The sequence below is a fragment of the Mustela erminea genome, chromosome 16, assembly GCF_009829155.1.
Source record: "Mustela erminea isolate mMusErm1 chromosome 16, mMusErm1.Pri, whole genome shotgun sequence".
Lineage (NCBI taxonomy): Eukaryota > Metazoa > Chordata > Mammalia > Carnivora > Mustelidae > Mustela > Mustela erminea.
In genome coordinates this window covers 80,759,161-80,779,848 of record NC_045629.1, presented here as the reverse complement: position 1 = coordinate 80,779,848, position 20,688 = coordinate 80,759,161, and the positions used below count along the sequence as shown (strand labels likewise).

Genomic DNA, 20,688 nt, shown 5'->3' with positions numbered 1-20,688 from the left:
ATTTTTTGAGTTGCCTGTCGTGTAATCTTTTTTAGGAGGCGTTTGAACCATGATTATGGTGTAGGATGATGTATGGAGACTTTGAAGCCAAAATACCTGCATTAGAATCCCAGCAGTGGGACCTTGAGCAGATCACTTAACCTCTCTGTGCCTCAGTGTTTTGCCCGGCGGATAACAGCGATGCCTCCCTCAATGGGTTGTAGTAAGGACTCACCGACTTACTGCGCGAGACGCTCGTTTTGTGTCTGGAATGGGGAAATCCCTCAAGAGTTACTCACATTACCGTTTTCCCGCTGGTGACTTGGACCAACGATGGCCATGTCAGTTGACTGTGGAAGGTGGGGGAGGCCAGCTAGGTGGTGCACGCCCAGTCACCAGGGAGTGACCGGCGAGGGCGACTGCTGATTGCCACGAGAACAGACCCAGGGAAGGGAAGGGACACCCAAGATCACACGGGGTCAAGTGCCGCCCCATCTTCCGTCAGTCAGACAGGCCTGGTCACCCCTCCCTTTCCGTCCACACCCCCACACTGACCAGCCTGGACCAGTACCCAGTTTCACACTGGCTTGTGGCTGAATCTGTCCAGGGCAGCACCAGGACACTGGTGGTGAGGACTTTGAATATCCCCTGGGTCCCCATAACTTCGCAGAGTTAGGAGAAGCTGGGCTGGGGACAGGAGGGAGACAGCAGGCTTCCCTGTCCACGGCAGCTGCTGGCTGAGAAAGGCATCCTTTGGGCTGGGGAACGAAGCTGGGATTCAGGCCGGCTGTGCCGTTCCTTAACTCCGCGAGGCCCTACCTTCTTCGAGCCTCCGTGGTCCCTGGCGTCCCATGCAGTCGTCGATGGCTGCCCTGAGGCTCTTCTGTGAATGGTACAGAGTCATTCCTAACTGGGATGTCTGCATAATTCTGCGTCCAGACCAGAACGCTTCTGAGAACGATCAGGGGCCACCAGGAGCCCTGGGTGCAGAGTCCACACCTGGGTGACCAGCAGAGTCCGAGGAGCACCATAGCTGGGTCCACGGCGGTGACTGGCGTGCCCCACGGTGGAGCAGAGCGCCCGCGGAGGGGTCGGCCGGGGTCAGAGACTGGCTGGCGGAAGTGCTAACGCCGTGCGTGACGCCCGGGTGGGGAGCGGAAAGATCCTTATAACGGTCTCACCGAAGTCCTCTCTACTCTCAGGGCAAAACGGGAGAGCCGGGTCTGCCAGGACTGGAGGGAGCCCGAGGCCCACCTGTAAGTGCCAGCGTGTGTGTGTGTCTGTGTGTGTGTCTGTGCATGTGTGTATGTCTGTGCATGTGTGTGTGTGTGTCTCTGTGTGTGCGTGCACAGGCACGTTGTCCGTGTAGAACGCTGCCGCGAGCCCCGCGGCTCATGCACGGCGCCCACCCAACCCCGGATTTCCAGAAGCCCCTCTCTTCCAAGGCATCAGTGCTCCTGCAGAGTATAAGTTCAGTTTTTCCAAGAGCATGGCCGTAAAACGTATTTTCAAAATTACAGCCGTTGTTGCCATGTTGTTATTCTAAGTTTTCTTTGTTCTTAACCTATTCGGTGTGATTTTGATGGGCTTTTTCTGGATGATAGGACCTAAAAATGAATCATAGTTCTGAACACTTTCCATGGCTAAATGCCCCCCGCCGATTGTAAAAGTAACCCATTCTCATTGTATACCAGTGACAAGTGGTAATAATACAAAAAGAATAAGAAAGATAATGTTACGGAGAATGAAAGAGTTACTTGTAACTCTGAACACGGAGGTAAAGCTCTGTGAACATTTCCATGTGTTCTTTCTAGATCTTAGGAATGTGTGTATGAAGTCTGTATGAATTCTCTTTCTATGTATGAATTCTGACATTTCTGTTTATATGTCAATCTATTTCCAGCTGCCAGGCTCGTCGTGTACATGTAAACATACGTAGATGATTGTTCTGTATCTTCTGTATTTGGGGGTTGGCTTTTGTTTTGTTTTGTTTTTACTAAATGCTTACTTTTTCATAATTGAAAAATTGTTTACATAATTTCATAAATTTTTTTTAGAAAAATTATATTCTTTGTTATGACAATCTTAAAACCCACGTATCTGGCAAGAAGTGGGCGATCAAAGTGCCCCTTCTATTTCCTTCATGTATTTTTCTGTGAAAATCAGTAACTCATCAGGCTAACCTTCGGTAAGGAGGAACTGAAACCCAGAAATCAATGTCCTGTTTCCTCAGTCTCTTTGCCTTTCACCGGGTTGGACTAGGAGAGCGAATCTAAGAATGGAGGATACTACTTCCTGTGGTGGAATGAAAATACAGAATTAGTGATTATTTTTGTTGGTTGTTGTTGTTGTTGTTATTTATTTATTTATTTATTTATTTATTAATGGTGGTTCCTGGCTTTTTGGAGGAGAGGGTCTTCCTTCTACCCAGGGGGATCCATTTTCTGGGCGCCATGCTGAGGCAAGACCCAGTTCTCAGTTGAGACTTGCAGTGAATCCTACCTCACGGCAGGGGCAGAGGTTAGACACCCACGGAGGTGAACGAAGACCCACGTTTTCTGGCCGGCAGGGCGTAAGTCAGAGAGCCAAGCTTTGAAGAGCCACACACACTTTGAGATAGTTAAATGTGGGTTCAGCTTTCGCTTGGTCACTTACTAACTTTCCATCAGGGGACCATTCTGAACCTCTGTTTCTTCTTCTATGAAGTGGGGATCGGAATGTGTCTTCCAGAATTCTGTTGGGCAGTCATATGTGTTAAAGGAGACGATGGAACGTGCAGTTCTCAGCCAAGTGCTTGGCTTGCTTGGCTTCTGGCAGAAGCCCAGACGGAGTGAGCAGAACAGTGGAGAACGGGAGAGCCTCGGGTCTGGGCAGACCTGCTGGATCTGAGTCGGATTACTTTGCGGCTCTGGGCCTCTGAGCAGGTGTTTTTCTCTCTGGAACCTCCGCTTTCTGCTGTGAGAAATGGAGATTATTACACCGTCAGCTTGTTCCGGCTGTTAGAAATGATCGCATCAGCTCTGCTAACAGCTTCCACTCAGCTCCCAGGGCTGGGGGCTTAGGTAGTCGGTCTCCAGGCTGCTGTTATGTGCAGAGAGGCCCAGCAGCGTGGCCCAGGACAAGGGTGTTGGGTGGCATGGGCCACAGCCCCAGGAAGGAGGAAGGTACCCCGAGACCCGCCCTGGGAGTGAAGGCAGTGTTGTCATCTGCAAGGGAAGCATCTGCCCCAGGGGCTGGGCTGAGGGGGTGCAGGTCGATGGTGTGAGGTCAGGAAGATGAAGATCAGGAGACACGTAGGGTGAACCCTCGACTCTCTGGAGCATTTGTGGGACCAGCCCTTCTGCTCTGCTCCTGGCGCCCCGATCATCCTGTCAGCCAGCATCCAGGGACTGGCCTAGCCTGGGCTCTAGAATGGAAGGTGTCCGGTGAGCCGCAGTGAGAAGGGGCAGTGTTCAGCTGGACCGTCACACCATATGCTACCCTTTCCCACCTCATCAGCCTGCTTTTTGGTGGAATGACTTCTCTTTCTTCTAGGGCTTCAAGGGACACACCGGCGACTCTGGCGCACCTGGTCCCCGGGTAAGTGGGCGTCTGGCCGTGGAGGTCCGCCCAGGCGGACTGAGCTGGTCCTTCTAGACCTGGCCCTGCAGGCCGCCGCAGCACCTGGTCCCCTGATAGAAGACAGCAGAGCAGGCATCATGGGAAGCATCATCCCCAGTCATGGTCTGGTTTTTCTAAATGCTCTTTCTGGAGGCCAGACATTGAGGTGTGACCTGTCGGACCCAATCAGCTAGAGTGGGGGTGCCCCTTTGTGACTGTGTTGTGCACATGCTGTGCAACAGGCCCAGGGCTATTGTGGAGGGAGCTTTGGTGCATCCCAGGGGGGAGACCCAGGAGCCCACACTCTTACCCTTTGGCCTCTTCCCTGACCTTTAGATGTCCCAAATGGAAAGAACCTTGGGGGGCCACCGGTTTGACCCCTTGCTGTGCTTGGCTCAGCACAAGCTTGGCTCTGTGTCATGATGGGAAAGCTAAGATGTCTGATGGGTCAGCGGGCGAGGAGGCAGAACTCCAAGCCCATTCACCTGCCCCTGCGGCTGGTGTTCACTGGGCAGTTCGGAGAGGCACATTAGGGCCCCGTAGACGGCTGCTCTGGCCCGGATTCCGTGGGGCTCTTCCTGGTGGGCCGTGCTCCTGGCTCCTTCCCTGCCAGGTGTGCAGAGGCCCGGCAGGTGGCATTCTGTGTTCTTGTCCCTCACAGCGGGTGTTCTGTTTCTGCTTCTCCCTTTCAGGGAGAGCCTGGTGCCATGGGGCCCCCTGGCCAGGAAGGGTCACCAGGAAAAGATGTAAGTGCGGGGCTCCTGTGGGGTTGGCTGGGCCTGCGGAGGGGGCGGGGAGAAAGAGGAAATTGTGCATCACTTAGGGGCCAGGAGAAACTCCCAGGGCGGCCAGGGGGGTGGCCTAAAGGCGCACCAGAAGCAGAGTCTGTGTTGTCCCACCTGCCGGCCCCTGGGGGCCTCCCTGGAATCTGGAGGGGCCCTGGGATCTGGGTATCCAGCCTGTGGTCGGTGCCCGTGGCACAAATGGCAGCAAAGAAGGCCTTGCTGACTTCATCGCGAGTAGCTTTTGGTGTCGGAGGCGGCCTGTCGGGTCTGGCCTCATGGAGGCGGCCTGTCGGGTCTGGCCTCACGTGAGATTGAACTGCATCTCTCCCGGGTTGTTTCCCGAGCTCCATCGGCTGCAGCCCCACGAGCCCATCACAGCCACCGTAACCGCGAGCCCCGTGGCCCTTGGTACTGCTCACCTGCTCCCCCTGACTTTTGATGCAGGATCAGGCACGATGTCTCTTACTAGAGTTGGACAGACAGAAACACCGAGACCCAGAGGGGTCCAGGGACTTACGGGCTGTTGGAGGTGGGAGGAGGTGGCCTGGGGCTGCATCTGACGGCTCCGCAGGGCCTGGGGGAGCAGATGTCATACGTGACATCCTCCAGGGCCCGTCTGACACGTGTGTACAACACCTGCCATCTTGGGGTGGATGTTCAATCAGGACCATGAGCACGGGGTCTCGGGATCCCAGTACCTCCTTCACGACCTGCCTTTGAACCTTGGTGGAGGACATGGTGCCCGTGGCTATTGATGCCCACGGACTTCTCAGCTGGCCTGTTACCCGAGACGGTAGAGCTGGAAGGGTCTAGAGGAAACACCTCCCAGATCCAGGTCTTTCCTCAGTAGTAGGGTTCGCTTGAGAAAAAAAGTCACACCCCGTGTGCAGCTAAAAACAGAGCCATTGCGTTGACCCAGGCAGAGCTGTCCCCAGCCCCAACCCCAAAGACACCCCGATCTCTCCAGGCCCAAGAGCAGCTTGAAAACCCATCCCCTCTCAATTCAGCTTACAGCAGAGTGTATGGAAGGAGCTCCCCAGGCGGGAGTGTGGCTGAGCTCAGCTCCCCCCGCGGGTCAGGGAGCAGCTGGGACAGGAGCCCGGGATGCCAGATCAGGGGACAAAGGCTTTCTCCCCTCCTTCCCTGCTCTAGGTAGGGCTCTCTTCATTTGCAAAGCTCCATTCTTAGAGTGGTTGAGTGTTTGGGGTTTTCATTCATAACATGGGAGAGACTTACATGCCGTGAGGCCAATCGGAAAATAAGGTGGGTCTGAGTCTCCACAGCTCTACACCCTGGCAGAGGCCGGGGGCATGGGTCGCGTTCTTCTCACTGCGGCAAACGGGGGTCGGGTCACTGTCCAGTGAGTCGGAAACAGAACTGCAAGGCGGCTTCTCTTCTCTGGCTGGCTTCCCTTAGTTCAAGATGGTGCTCCGGGAAATCACTGTGGGATCAGGTGCAAAGTGTCGAAGCGAGTAAATAAAGTGTGTTCCCGCCTTTACTCCTCTGCGGGAGATGAGTCTGCGGGAGATGGTCTGTGGGAGATGGTCTGCGGAACCCCTGGAGATTATCGAGGGAGTGTTTGGACAGCTAGTCGGTTCTCTTGGGGAAGTAGACAAAGTTTGGCCCACATTTGAAACTGTCTCTGTCCGTCCCCCCCAGACAGCCACTCTGTGATAACCTGATGTCTCTCTGTTCCAGGGAGATGCTGGACCCCCAGGGCCACAGGGTCCCCAGGGACTGAGGGGCCACCCGGTGAGTATTTCAGGCTGTTACCGCGGGGGCATTGGGTTGGTTCACCAACCCCGTGTGTTGTTTACAAAGGGCAGAACGTCAGAGCAGCTGGAAAAGAACTGTGGCCCGAGCCCCACTAGTGCCTCCCACCCACAGCCCAGGCTGTTTTCTGGGGCCACCTGCCTTCCACACAGACATGTGAAAGCAGCCACCTGGCATGGTGGGTGCCCTGGAGGACTTCCCTGTAGGTCATTCTCATGTCTAGTGTGTGATCTGTGTATTAGCTTCCTGGGGCTGCCGTAAGAGCCACAGATTTAGTTGCTTCCACAACAAATGTATTATCCCACACTTCTGGAGGCTGGATGTACAAGAATTTTCCTGGAAGCCAGAAGTCCAGGATCAAGATGTGGGCAGGGCTGGCGGCTTCTGAGGGCTGTGAGAAAGGCGCTCACTTCCACACTTCTCACTTTGCTTCTGGTGGTTTCCTGACGATCTCTGATGTTCCTTGGCTTGTGCAAACATGGCCCTGACCTCTGCCTCCCTCTTGATCTGGCATTATCCCTGTGGGCCTGTCTTTATGTCCAAATATCCCCCTTGTATAAGAACACGGGTGGTATTGGATTGGGGCTCACCCTGCTCCAGAATGACCTTGTTAAACTAACTATATCCACAGTGACTTCATTTCCAAATGAGGTCCTATGCGGAGACAGCATGGTTCTGATCCATACTGACGATAAAAGGAACCATGCAGAATTCAAATGAGAAGAAGACTCCCTTTCCAGCCCAGCCCCTGCACTGCAGAGGGAGCCGGTGCTGATAGCATCTTGTGTGTATTTTAAACTACTTCCGGCGCACTTATAAGCATACTGATAGAATATGTGTTCGTTACACAGGACTCTATCTAGGTGGCTGTCTTGTTTCATGTGTGTGTGTGTGTGTGTGTGTGTGTGTGTGAGAGAGAGAGAGAGAGAGAGAGAGTGTGGAGTAAACCGGTGAGTAACTTAGATGTATACGGGCTTCCTGGGTCCAGGGTGCTCAGCTGGTAAGAGCTGTAGGCGGGATTTAAACCCAAGACTTTCTGACACCAAGTTCAGTGCTCTGCACCCGCCATGGTTATGTTCTTTGTCTCCAGGACCCTACAGGAGGTGCCCAGGGCAGGTCTTAGGCATTGGAATACTGCATCTTTTTGGATCTCACTCGAAGGAGCCATGTTCTCCCCTGATGGGGCCACAGTGACTCACATCCCACTCCCTACCCTAACTCAGCAACCTGTGGGGGGACAGGGTGTCCAGACGCCTTCTACATCCTCAGCCCTGGGTCCCAGTGGGCTGAGGAAGGGCACAGAGGACAGCCTTCAGACTGGGATGCAGGCAGCCTTTCAGCTGGGGGGCAGGTGTCCCGTGTGGGTACTGATGTGCGCTGGGGTTTGGTTCCAGGGCAATATCCATGCTCGAGGCAGGGTACTCCTGCTTTTTAGGTTCCAGCGCTGCCCTGACTTCCTATGTCCCGCTCCGCAGCAGCAGCTCACTGACCGCACCCACCTTCTCTCTCTAGAATGTGGCATTTGTTCATCGGACAGCACGCTCGGGTTTGCACAGCTGAGTGGTGTGCCCTGTGTCCACTCTCCCAATGCGGGGTCCGTCTGCCGATCATGATGTACAGGGACCCGGAGGCTATGCCCAGCTGAGGGTGTTCACCAATGACAGTCCCTGGGGGCTGGCCCCAAAGCTCTCTGGGTTATGCGTTCCCAGGGGGGCGGTGTCACCCCCAGGGGGCAAACATTGGTTCCTGGGATGCCAAAACCCCTTTCTTTTTATGTATCTCACACAGATATGCATGTAGACCAGAAACAGATATCCAGTAAAGCTGAGGTCTTAAGCTTCCATGTGGGATGAGGAGGGGAGGCAGGAGTGTAAGGACAGAAAGGTAGAGAAACCCAGGTCTCGAGCCTGCAGGCATAGAGTGGCGGCCACTGGGGTCCCTTCTGGCCCCTCATAGAGCTTCCTCCTCCAAGCTCTGTAGTTAAGCTCCTGTCCTCCTGTCCTCCTGTGTCCTACTTGTTCGGGGGATGCAGGCCTCTTGGCTGTCGCTATCCCCTGGGCCTGTTGCTATTCTGGAAAGTAAGGGGAAGTCACACACCCCAGCAGTTAAACTGCTGAAATGATGGAACAGCGCCCCGCCCTCAGAAAGGGCCCACCCGGTACATGGTCGGTGGTCACCCTGGGGCTCCATGCTGAGCTCTGCTCTTGGAGGAAGGAGGGACTTGACTCTGACCCCCTGCAGGGCCTCCTAGCACACAGTAGTGCTCTGTAAGTCCTTGATGAATGCTAGTGTGTTCAGGGGCACAGAAAAGGGAAGGAAAACCATGTGTGGGGGCGAGTGAGGGGTCCAGGATGGGTGAGGGGAGGAAGCCCAGGGCCTCACATGCCACACGAAGGAGGTGGGGAAAGCCCGAGGTCTCCAGAGGTGCTTTCGTGTTTTTCTAATTTGCTCCCATCAGTTCTGAGTGACCACATAAGGACTTTGTAACCAACAGTTTTGGCGTGAGTTTGCCAAATCCATTCTTGAACACATCAGAGGAGGATCTGGATTATCACTGATGACCTCTCTCTTGATCAGTTGGAGCCTCCCCAGTGCAGAGAAGGCTCCTAGCAAACTTCCACACCACCTTGAACCAGACGCTGAGTATAGGTCCCCAGTGCTAGGGACCACACGAACATTCACCTAATTCTCTCATGGAGTTCTCCCGAACCCTGCGAGGCAGGTGCTACTACGGTCCCTGCCCCCAGATGAGAAATGGAGGCACAGAGAGGTCAAGTAACTTGCCCTAGATCACACAGCAGGTAAGTGGCAGGGCCAGGGTTTGGACTCACATCCAGGCAGTCTGATTCGAGTCTGTAGCTGAAGACCCACCTGGGCTGTGTGGGCCATGTTGCCTTCTCGGAAAGAAGGGATCTGGTAGAAGCAGGCCCAGGACAGGAGTTCGGAGCGCAGAGCAATTGACGGGCGGGCTGTGGCTTCCATTCAGGACAAGTGGGGTGTGAGGAGTCGCCCACAGCCCAGGAGGGAGCCAGGTCTCAGCCCCAGCTGGCCTCCCGCACCCTGACAGGTGACAGGTGGCCGCCCCGAGCTGCCCCACCGTGTCCTCCCCCTGTGTTGGCCGGCATGGTAATGTGTCTTGGCCCTTATCTTCCCTGCGATCCGGAGGGAGCAGGAGGAGAGAGATAATTACCATCAGGATGAGCCACAGCACATATTTTTAGAAGGACACAGATGGGTTGGTGGGTGGGCGGAGCGCGGTGCCGGGAGGAGCCACCGTACAACGCTCCCTGGAGGGGTGAGTGGGGGAAGTTACAGAGCCACGGGCTGCTCCAGCGGCGGCCCTCCGGGGCAGATGCCATGCTCTCTCTGCGCCTCGGCCTCCTCATCTGTGATCCAGGGACAAGGACAGCCACACTTCACGCTTCCCGGCAGGAGGACGGGGGGTGGGTTGCATGAATCACCCGCAGTCACACACACACTTGTTGGAAGACCTGAGCCCTGTCTAATCATGACCACCAGGAGCCATGTGCTTACCGAGGCGCAGGGCAGCACCGGCTGGGCTCCATGCTTCCTGGCTTCCAGTCTCAGCCCCTTCGCTTCTGTCTCAAGCAGGGGGTGAAGACATTCCTTGACTCCGTTTCCCTACTCATAAAACGGCAGTGTTTGTATCGGTCGTTTGTGGGGAGTTTGTGCGTGGGAAGCCTGGCATGGAGGGAGTCCTCAGGCAGCGTGAGCTTCTTGTTAGTGTAATGTGTCTCTGTTGGTGACTGTGTGCTTTATAGATCGTAGGATGTTAGCACCTTGTGGTTACAGGGCCAAAGAAGTGTGGTTTCCTGGGATGTTCTCAGTTCCTTTATCCAGCAGATTGTCTCCTGTGTGTCTGGTGCTGTGCTAGATGCTGCCCCTAGAGAGAGAGGAGGGACACATAGGTTCTTTGGGCTCCTCCTAGCCAGGTAGAGCCAGGTGAAGCCACAGCCATCTGTGTGTGGGGGGGGGTGTCCCAAGAAGGAGAGTGGTGGGCAGGGGTAGTGACCAAGCCAGTCTGCTAACGCCAAGCTTTGAACTTCAGACTTACTAAGAATTTGTCTGAACCTCAAAGGTATAGCTAGAGGAGTTCTTAAACTTTCTGAGTTTTACACTACCAAGGATCTTATTGGTGAAACGTGTTTATCAAAATCACGGGCATGCACAAAATACCGGAGTCAGAGAATGCTAACATCATCAGGCCAGTGCTGGAGTCTGGAGTGAAGGGACCTTCAGGTTAGTAGCTGCAGGATTCTGCACGGCTGCTTTTCTTATCTGTGTCATCATCCCCAAGTCTTCAGGATAAAGGTGCCCCTAGTGGAGGAGTAAAATGAAATCAGCGCAGGGACAAGCATCCTAAGCTGAGAACAGCATTGTCTGATGTGAACACTTTTGTGTATCTCCTTAAGACACAATGTTAAGGAGCTGAAGGATGTCCATCTGAGTTGAAGGATAAAGGATGGACGGATGGATGGACGGATGGATGGGTGGGTGGGTGGATGGGTGGGTGGATGAGGTCATAATTATTGCCTATGCCTGTGCCCTGGGCAGCACTCACCAGGCTTAGCACTTATCATGCACACAAACTCATTTATTTCCACAATGTTATGAGTTAAGTGTTACAAGCTCCTTTTATAAGTGGAGAAACATCTTCTGAGTAATGCCATGGCTTACTAAGAGACGTGCTGGCCTGAATGATGGCTGCAGGTATGACATTGGTCCTCTACACCCGACAGTCACTCTCTTCCACTGCCCTGCTCCTCGATGTCCCGGTGGAAAGTCCTGGCAGATGACTACTTGTGTTTCTTCCACCAGGGTAAGAATGGATCACCGGGATCTCCAGGAGACCCTGGCCCCGCAGGAAGTCCTGTGAGTACCATCCCTGCTGTATGGTGGAATTAAGGCAGGCTTTGAAATGGGCATGCTGTCTTTTCATATCACAGATTGTGTGCTCCCTATGCTAGAAGCATCAAGGGAGAATAGGGGGTTTGAAAGCTGGAAATAGCCTGGAGGCAAGAGGATAAGGATAAGGATGTCTTTGAAAGTCTGAAATGCGTGCAATGACACACCGGATCTCTGTTGTCTGCTGCCATAGCCACCCAAAGGTACAAAACCCACCAAGGACTAAAAAAAATGTATAACAGGATTGCACAGTAGACACTGCATGTTTTTAGAGGATGGGCAGACAGGTGACATCTCCAGCCATTCCCATCTCAGACGGCAGGGTAAGTGTATGACATGGGGATGATATAGGACGGACTTGGCTGAAGAGGGTGTTCCTAGTGGTCAGGAGGTGGGGGGAGGGGAGAGCAGGAAGGAATGATGGGTAGGATCTGTGGGTAGTGGAGAGAGGGTGGCATGAGTAATCAGAATCCGGGTCCCTGGATTTGGGATTAGGTCTGGTAGAGGGGGGACATCCTGGGGAAGGTGGTTCTCTGATGGCTTCTGGGGTTGGGTGAGTCAGATCCTGTCCACAAGTTTCCTACCCTCCCAGGCTTCTTGTATGTTTATTTGCCAAAACTGGCAACTCTGTTCAGAAGACCACCTTTCCTCGGGGTGTGGTGAGTCGAGCAATGATTGCACGAGGCATTAGGCAGACCATTTGGCAAGTCAACTGGCATCATTGTGGAAATGAGGGTGATGGCCCCATCCTGGTTGGCCAAGGACCTTCCTGGCTTTAGCACAGAAAATCCTGCATCCTGGGAAACCCATCCTTCCCAGGCAAACCGGGCATCTGATCTACCCTAGTGGAGATGCCTCTTTCTGTTAGGCCAAGGATGACTACACCAGCAGAGCTGAGCTCCTTAGCCCATGTAATGATATTTCTCAGAAGCTGTGGCGTGGGCCTGGTCACTGCTGATAAGACCACACAGACGGGATGGGACAGGGCCATGAGCCTGGCTTCACACCCCGTGCAGAACTGACCCCAGAAGAGCTGAGTCACACATGCCCGGAAATGCTGGAATAGAAAGGGTCCCCAGAGCTGTTGCCAAAAAGTCATCCTACCAAACCATGAGCCTCGCTGTGCTCTTGGGAATCAGTGTGCTACCTTGCTGGTGGGCTCCTTGGAGAGACCACACACAGTCGTGATTCTGCTCAGGGTTTGTCCCATGTTGCTTCTGTTGCTTTGGCTGGAAAGAGATGCTTCTAGTCTTGCTGTGCTGTCAGCACTCCCAGGAGCCACGCCTCTCCCCGACCCGCTGCCCTCCCAAACAGGAAAGGGGTGTTGTCGCCGTCCGTGTCTCAGGTCTTCAGAGTACAGCAGCGTTACGAGGTTTCCGAGTCTCCTCAGGCTGGCCCTGGACCTTGGGGAATCAATGCCTGTTCTCCCTCTGCAGGGCCAGAAGGGCAACAAAGGAGACCATGGCAGCCCCGGGCTCCCTGGCTTCCTGGGTCCCCGGGGGCCTCAGGTAAGCCGAGAACTCCCTGGGGGCCAAGATCCCTTGCTCTGTGGGGAGGTTCAAAGGCAGTACGCTTCCCACCACCGGCTGTCCTTGGATCCCCCAGCTCAGGTGGCATCACAGGCTGTGTGGTCACGCTGACGGGGTGGTTGGCAGGCAGGGCTGTGCACTGGCCAACACGGGAACTCAGGAGTCGGCTGCATGGGATTCTCCGCTCCACACTCTCTAAGTGTGGGGCCTTGGGCGAGTCTCATAGCCTTTGTGCCTGAGCTTTGCCATTATTCAAATGGGGATGTTAGAGCACACTCCTCTGATCCTAGAACTTCAAGGACCCTTCAAAACCACTGTAATTGTGACTGAATTCAGCTGCGGGGTAAGAACATATGGGTGGGGTTTCCTGAGGCCCTGTGGTCAGTCGGCACTCCAGCTGCTGCTTGAGCCCGGGGCTCCTGCCTAGAACGTGGGACCAGAGATGCTGCTGGGGAATCTTTGCTTGGGTTCTGGGCAGAGGGACACTGAGGGACTCAGACACGTCCCCCTGAGTTCCAGGTGCATTCTTCATGCCACAGTCCACACCGTGGGCTCCTGATCCCGGGCTCAGGGTGGTACATCCCATGCAAGAGTAGGAAGCATACCCATGTTCCGTCTACCTCTTCCAGTTTAATTCTGACCCCTGAGGGGGCCCCCCCCACCCAGCCAGCCCAGCCACTCTAGCTGGCCACCTCTCTGTGGCCCATTTCTACCATGTAGTCCAAGCCGGACAAGGCTCTGGCCACCGGTTTTTACATGAGCCCATTCTCCATGGCCCATCTAGAGGCCCGAGCATCCTCTTCCAACCCCCGCCTCCCTCGGCCACACAGCAGCCAGCCGCCCACACTTCCAGACTCCCAGCTCCTGGCCTTTGGTCACAGCAACAGCAGACAAGGTTGTGGCAAGGTACAGCTTCTGCTGTATTTTGCGGATGAAGAAACTGAGGCACAGCGAGCTTGAGGCAGTTATAAGGAGGGTGTCCAAGGTCACAGAGCCAGTGGCTGCAGCGGGGTTTGAACCTGGACAGGCGAGCTCCGGGGCCCAGTGTCCCTGGCGTCTTATTTCACACTCTGAGCCTGCTTCTCGGGAGGACCCCCTCACCACAACGAGACGCTCTTGAAAGCCAGGGTCCCGAAGACCCTCATGGTAGAGTCCAGCCGTCCCGTTGAAGAGGAGCCCAGAACCAGCGGCTCCCCCGCCCACTCTGGGGCCATTTTTGGCCGCCTGCTGCCCAGGCTGACTAGGACATTTGCGATGTCCTTGGTTGGCCGGACCATCGATTGTTGTCTTTGCTGGAACATGACTTGAGTGGAAATGTCTTGGCGACGACGAGCTGGTACCTGATACTTGGTTCTGTCTCGTAGGGAGAGCCGGGAGAGAAGGGCGTGCCAGGCAAGGAGGCAAGTATGGCTCCGTCTCTTCCCCTCGACCACCCTTTCTTGTGGGGGATGCGGGAGTGGGAGTGACAGGCTTGGGCTTGGCTGGGTCCTGCCCTCGCTTCGGTGTGCTGCTGTCGCCATGAAGATCCTGCCTAGTTTCACACAGGGACCCGCAGATGAGAAAAACAGTCCCGGCACCATCATGCCAGCCTGTCACTTGCCTGGCTGTGGGTCCCTTCCGTTAACAAGTCCTGTCAGTGGCCTGTGCAAAGTGTCTCCACTCTGGCTGTCTTCTGTGAGGACCCAGATCCAGGCTGCCATTGTCTGACTCCTGCACAATGGCTCTGACCACCCACAGGCCCCGGTGTCCAGCCTCTTCCTGTCCCCACCACGGTCCTTGCCTGCCTGCAGCTGCTTGCAGAGCACACACGGTCATTCTGCTTCCCAGGCCGGCCTCCCCTCCACCCTCCCGTGCACCAGCAGGAGTCCAGATGCCCTGGCTGCCCACTCCAGCCTCCTACAGCCTCTGAGCTCCAGGCGCTCTGGCCCTTCCATTCCCCGAACATGCCGAGGGTTCCAGGTGCTCTGGCCCTTCCATCTGCTGAGCGTGCTGAGAGCTCTCCTACTCACCCGGGGCGCTTTTCCAAAACCCCTCCCACCTCTCCCCACCCCTTTCTGTGCCTGACCCGACTCATCCTGAGGTCTGTGCCAAAATGTTGCCTCTGTCGACATTCCTTCACGACCTGAAACAAAGAGGTGCACCCCGCTCTGCTGGTCAGAGCCCCAGATCCCAGCACAGAGTAGGTGGCAGAAACAGTTGATGCAAAACAAAACACTGAATGGACACGGAGAAAACAATGCTCTAGTTAACCACCTTGTCTGCTCCCAAGCCCGCATGCCCCCCGCGTGAGGAAGACCCCTTCTCACTCTGCGCCTTCGGGTTACTTTCTCAGCTCGGGGAGGGTGGCTGGTGACTCCGTGAGAGCCGGATCCAACGGCCCTGCGTTTGCAAAGTGTTTGCCCCCAGCCCAGCCAGGCTTTCCACTCACGGGCAGATCGCGGGCTCACTCACCAGTACCCCCTCCTCCCGCTCTCCGGATTGACGAGAGGGGAGATACCACCAGCTCCCCGCTGTCTAGGAGCAGACCCTGAGTTCTGCCCCGAGCTGACCCACAGTGTCCCCCGTGTGAGCTCCTGCCTCCTTCTGCCCCTTGCACACCATGGCCCCTGGTCCTGTCTCTGTGCCTCCCAACACACAGTATGCACTTTCTCCGGGGACTTCCAAAACACCTTGTTGTGTTTCTATGAGAGACGTAAAAGGGTCTGGCCTGTCTATGAGAATCAGCTGGGCCCACCTCTTGCCCGTGGGCTGTGGGCTGTGAACCCCGTGAAAACAGGGGCTATGAATGGCCCCTGCATGAGGGGGTGCAGTGAATGGGGTCGGGGCTCCCCGTGTCAAGCCCCACAGTTGTCTTCTTGAACTGAGTGCATGGTGGGGTTTGGGTGGACACAGCGGAGCCCAGGGGTGGATAAGCACAGGACCTGCCTTGCAGAGGCTTATTGTCCAAGGGGAAACACCCTGCCACCTCGTCCAGGGACAATGGGAGTTACAGGTCAGCTGGTGGCTCAGGGACTCGTGCAGAGGGCAGACACTGGCCAGAGGGATTAACCAAAGCTCTGCAAAGAGCGCTGGCAGAGGCACTGGTGGGTAGAGGGAGGTTCAGCTGGGGAGGGTCACAGGAGGAAAGAGCGAGTACCTAGCAGTGGGAGCTACAGGGCCGTGTCCTCCAGCCCCAAAGTGACTGCCCTCTGGGAGGGGTGTGTAGTACCTAGTTCCTAAGTGCTGGTAGTCAGGGAGGGCTTCCTGGAGGGGAGGCTTGAAGGGCAGGTGGGACTGATCGCAGGCAGAGTGATAGTGATTAGTTGGCTGCCACGCAATTACCCTGGACTGGGTGATGAGAAACAGACATTTCCCATGGTTCTGGGGGCTGGGAAGTCCAAGGTCGAGGCGTCCACAGACGGTCTGCCATCCTTCCCTAATTAGGCTAACCGGTCCCTGGTCTTGATGCCTGTCTCCCTGTGTCCATCACGGGGCCCCCCTCAGGACCTTATCGACTCCTGAGTACCTCCTGAAGACCCCACCTGCTAATTTATAGTCACCCTGGGGGTTCTGGCTTCAACCTATACGTTTGGGAGGCAAAGACATTCCGTGCAGGACAGCGGGGAGTGCACTGCAGGCGGCGGGAAGGCGGGCAGCAGAGGCCAGGAGGGGCAGCAGTCACGGACGTCCTTCTGGTCAGTGGGAGACGAGGTAGCCCAGGCCACAGGGGCTATCATGAGCCCCCGTCGAAGTCCACGCCCTGTGGGGGCTCCTGAGTGTGTTTGGCGAGAGGGATCTATCCTGGAGAAGGCAGAGGAGGAATCCTGAAGGGCGGGTGCTTCAGTCCAGGCGCACAGGGGAGGAAGAAGGTGAGGTCCGCCGTGTCTGGACAGACAGGGGGAGCTCCGGGGCCAGGGGCGGCTGATTTCCTGGCACACAGGGCTGCAGATAGAGGGCCCTGGTTCCGTGACCGGCCTCCTTCGGACTCTTTGCAGGGCGCGCCTGGGAAGCCCGGAGAGCCAGGACCCAAAGGAGACAGGGTAAGTGGGGAGGTAGTTACGGGACGTGACCTTTGCAGGGGGCTCTGTCGCTGGCGATCAGCGAGCCACAGCCAAGCCCAGAGAACTTGCGAGTCTGCCGCTCCCTGGAAAATCATTAGCCCACAAAGGGATGGTTGTAGTGAATGTTGTTATTTTCCTTTTTTTTGGATGTTATTTTAAGGAGTAACATCATTGCAATTACAAATTCAAAGGCGAGTGTTCTGAGACTTGTGACAGATTTCCCTCTCTCCCTGTACAAGCGCCTGGGCATGACGTGCTCAGCTCCCAAAATGCCAGCTTGCCAGGAGCCAGATTCGTCGCTGGAGGTGACAAGGGAACAGATTTTTCCCATAATGAATCGCCTTGGCGCCACACTCAGGAAGCCTTTCTTTACATTTCATTCCTCCAAAAAACAACAGGGGGAGTTTTTTTTTGGTTTGGGTTTTTTTTTTCTCCCCCCAGAAATGCCAGTGGGGGGAGGGAGTGTCCTCCAACACTTGTGACAGCTAGCTGCTGCTCCCTGTAGAGGAATTGAACATCTCCTTGGCCCACGCCCTTCCATTCGGTCAGCCGTCCCCCGTCTCACACTGTTGCACCCTGCGAATGTCACCGCCACCACCCCCTCCACCCCTGGCTTGTTTTCCATGGTCCTGCGGAGAATTTATCTCTGCTTTCTTTGCAAGTTGGATGAGGGAGGAGCTGGGTTTCTCTTGCAGACCAGAGGAGACAGAGCATTGGAAGCAGAGTGTCAGAGATTGTCACCCCCTCTGGATCCTCCTTCCTTCTGAGTGACTTGATCCCTCTGCACTCTGGCCCCTGGTTCCTGAGGGTAGACGTGGGGAAGGGGGTGTGGCTGAGAAGGTGTTGAGGGTCTCCCAGAGCAGTGACATACAAGTGACCCTGGGAGCTCCGGCTGGCAGCCAGGGAGTTCAGACCACAAATAAGAATCTCTGCTCTAATACCTGATCAATAAGCGGAGAATCACCCTCTCCTTGTTAAGTGGTTTCATGGAACACTGCCAGGGAGCTGACGGCTCTTCATTCCTTTACACTCCTGGGAACATTGAAGTCGGGGACGAGTCCTCCCCCTGCAAAGTGTTATTGAGACATTTAATGAATAGGAAGTTCTGTCCCACAGCTATGATAGGGCCTTGGACTTGGGGAGCACAGAGCACCAGGACCGTCACCGACCCCTGATCACTGAGATGACAAAGGTCCCGTGAAACGCATCACATCTGAGAAACTTAAGTCAGGACTGCCTCTCAGATCTGGCTAAATTCATTTTTAAAATTCACCGTCCTTTATTTATTGTTGAAAAAGCAGTACAGACCTGCAGCTAACCATCGCACTTTGCAAAAAGGCAGGTGCAGTGGAAAAGCAGGGGCTCCTCTACCTTGGTGCCCGTCGTGGCCGCCGTCCCCTTCCCAGAGTCCACCGCAGGACATTTCCCTTCGCCCTCCAGGGTCTGTGCACGCAGAGCTGTGCGGCTGCCCGTGTTATAAATCTGCATTTGCCTTTGGTTAAAGCCCCGGGGCATATCAGACTTTGCCTGTCGTTTGTTTCTCCTTGATAAGTTGGTCATAGTTTCATGCCTGCCGTCTTCCCTGTCCTTGGCTCTGGGTCACATCCCTGGCCATGCCCCATTTCCAGCTACCATCTTGCTTCCTCCTCTCGTTTCCCCCTACTGCTACCTGCTTACGCCCTGAGCTCACCAGTGTGGCCACCTGTCTTGGACCCAGCCACAGCCAAGTCTTGCTGGTCACACCCACAGTAGCGCATCGGGCAGAGGACTGGATGGTCCGTTGGTCATCGTGGTGAACGAATCATTGATCCAGGTCTTCAGAGTCTGGGTCAGAGATGGGGACAAGAGAGTCCTGGTCAGTGTTATCCCATGTGAGCCCACAAAAGCTGAGCGTAGAGAGCAGGAGGTCACCTCTAAGCGGGGGAGCCTCTGTCACAAGAGTAGCTGTGTCCGTCCAGCTGACAGAGCAAACTGGAGGAGGGGCCGCTTGACGGTCAGGCTCAGCGGCCAGCCTTCTCGAGGCGCACACATGAAGCCACCCAAACTGGGATTGGAAATCAGACTTCTCATCTTGTCCTCTGCAGACTACCTTTGTGACGGTGGCAGGTGGTTTGTGTCCGGAGCCCGTGTCCTCACCTGTCTTGGCTCGGAGACACAGGCTTGCCAGGACTGAGGTCTCCCATCCAGGGCTCCAGGGGAGAGGATCTGGGGGCCGGGGGTGTGCACAGCTGCAGCGGGCCTGTCTACACTGGGTGCTCCTGCCAGTGCCCTGCTCACTGACATGCTGCTGCTTCCCCTTCTTTAGGGAGATCCCGGGAACAGAGGTGACAAAGGACCTCCTGGTGGGAAAGGCCAGCCTGGGGACCCTGGAATCCCTGGTCACAAAGGCCACACGGGCCTGATGGGCCCCCAAGGACCACCTGGGGAGAATGGACTGGCCGGGCCCCCGGGGCCTCCGGGTCAGCCAGGATTTCCAGGACTGCGGGTAAGGATGCTGGTATTCCTCAGACTTGTGGGGAGGGGCATGAAAGGACAGGCTTGTTTAGTGTTTTTTTTTTTCTCAAAGCATAGTTTATTCTAGTGACAGAACCCTTGTTTTCCACAAACCTGTAACATGAGCACACATTGGAGAAAAAAGCAGAGCCGCCTGGGGTAGAAGTGGTTGGGAGAATGGGTTCTGGGTCCACGTGAGCTCCCCTTCCCCCCTCAGCAGCCCTGTGGTCCCCTGGGGGCTCTCCTGTCCTCAGAGCACAGGTCTGGGTGATCTCTAGTGTCCCCGGCAGCTCTGAGGCCCTGTGGTTCTGTCACTTTTGGGAATCTGGCTCCCAGCCAAGTCCAGGAGGGGTAACTGTGGGATGCAGGATGCTTCCATGGCGCCTGGGTCCTCACTGAGTTCTCCTAGTCCTACTGCTGTGGGTAGCGATGGAAGTTCTGGGATGAGTGTGGAAAATGGACCAGAAAAGGGAAACAAAACAAAACAAACAAACAAACAAAGAAACAAAAAACAGAAGGACAGGGAATGCCTGTCCTTCTCTTGCTGGGCGCTGTCCCTGGTGCTGGGGCTGCAGACTGGAGCACCGGGAGACCCTCACCCTTGAGGGTGGGGACACTGCCCTGAAGGAGTCAGGCAAGAGGGAGGGGTCTGGCCAAGGTGGCGTGAGGGCCGCTCTCACAGATTCCTCTAAGAATCCCATGTCACCCTGTGAGCCCGGAGACAGCACACAGACTCACCAGCGTCTGTCATGTGACTCAGGCACCAGGAGGGTCAGGTACTTGGGTAAGGCCAAGGTGAAGGGAGCAAGGAAAACCAGACCCGCGGAACTGGGGTGGCCGAGCGGCTGGTCGGGGAAATCAAAGACGATTCCGTGGAGGAGGCTGTCCATGAGTGGCCCCGGAGGCGGATGGGGCTTTGGCAGGAAGAGATGCAGGGCTAGACCTCTCTGGTCAGCGCTGGGGAAATGGCTTCTGCAGGAGGCAGCTGCAACTAAGCAGCAGGAAGGGCATGGAGAGGGTGGCAGCAGAGGGCTCCGGTCACCGAGTCCAATAGGAGGATGCCGCCTGCGTGACCAAGGCAAAGGGAGGCGGTTCAGGTGTGATGGATGGGAACAGGACAATGTGCTACGTGTTCCCTGTGTCCCTCCTGGTTTCCGGAGCCATCAGGGAGGTAAGTAATTCCACCTTCCCTCCCTTGCAGGGGGAGTCCCCCTCCGTGGACACCCTGCGGCGGCTCATCCAAGAAGAACTCGAGAAACAGCTGGAAAGTGAGTAGCTGGTCTTGACCCCAGCCGGACGCATACAGGTGTCTTGAGAGCCTGGGAAGCAGTCCCTTCCGCACCCTTTAGTACCTCCCCAGCCCAGTATGGAAAAGGATCACGGAGAGCAGCTCACATGTAGAAACCATGCAGAACCATGATGAACACCGCGTAGGCTCGAGACACACAGACCCCCCCGCCCCAGAGCGTGTCTTGACCTCCGCCTGAATGCCTCCCATCCCCAGAACCAGCTCTGCAACCATTGGTCATTTATCCTGTGCCCTCAGGCCCGAGGGGAGCAGGG

At 55.7% G+C, this 20,688-nt stretch overlaps 1 protein-coding gene across 1 annotated transcript in view; it reads left to right on the top strand.

Moving 5' to 3' along the window:
• COL22A1 (collagen type XXII alpha 1 chain) overlaps nucleotides 1-20,688 on the top strand; it is a 234,856-nt gene that overhangs the window by 208,702 nt on the left and 5,466 nt on the right. Inside the window, exons 52-61 of the mRNA XM_032316558.1 lie at nucleotides 1,182-1,235; nucleotides 3,514-3,558; nucleotides 4,272-4,325; nucleotides 6,063-6,116; nucleotides 10,977-11,030; nucleotides 12,500-12,571; nucleotides 13,957-13,992; nucleotides 16,567-16,611; nucleotides 18,938-19,117; nucleotides 20,327-20,393. Coding sequence (XP_032172449.1) covers nucleotides 1,182-1,235; nucleotides 3,514-3,558; nucleotides 4,272-4,325; nucleotides 6,063-6,116; nucleotides 10,977-11,030; nucleotides 12,500-12,571; nucleotides 13,957-13,992; nucleotides 16,567-16,611; nucleotides 18,938-19,117; nucleotides 20,327-20,393 — 661 coding nt within the window. The remainder of the gene's footprint in view (nucleotides 1-1,181; nucleotides 1,236-3,513; nucleotides 3,559-4,271; nucleotides 4,326-6,062; nucleotides 6,117-10,976; nucleotides 11,031-12,499; nucleotides 12,572-13,956; nucleotides 13,993-16,566; nucleotides 16,612-18,937; nucleotides 19,118-20,326; nucleotides 20,394-20,688) is intronic.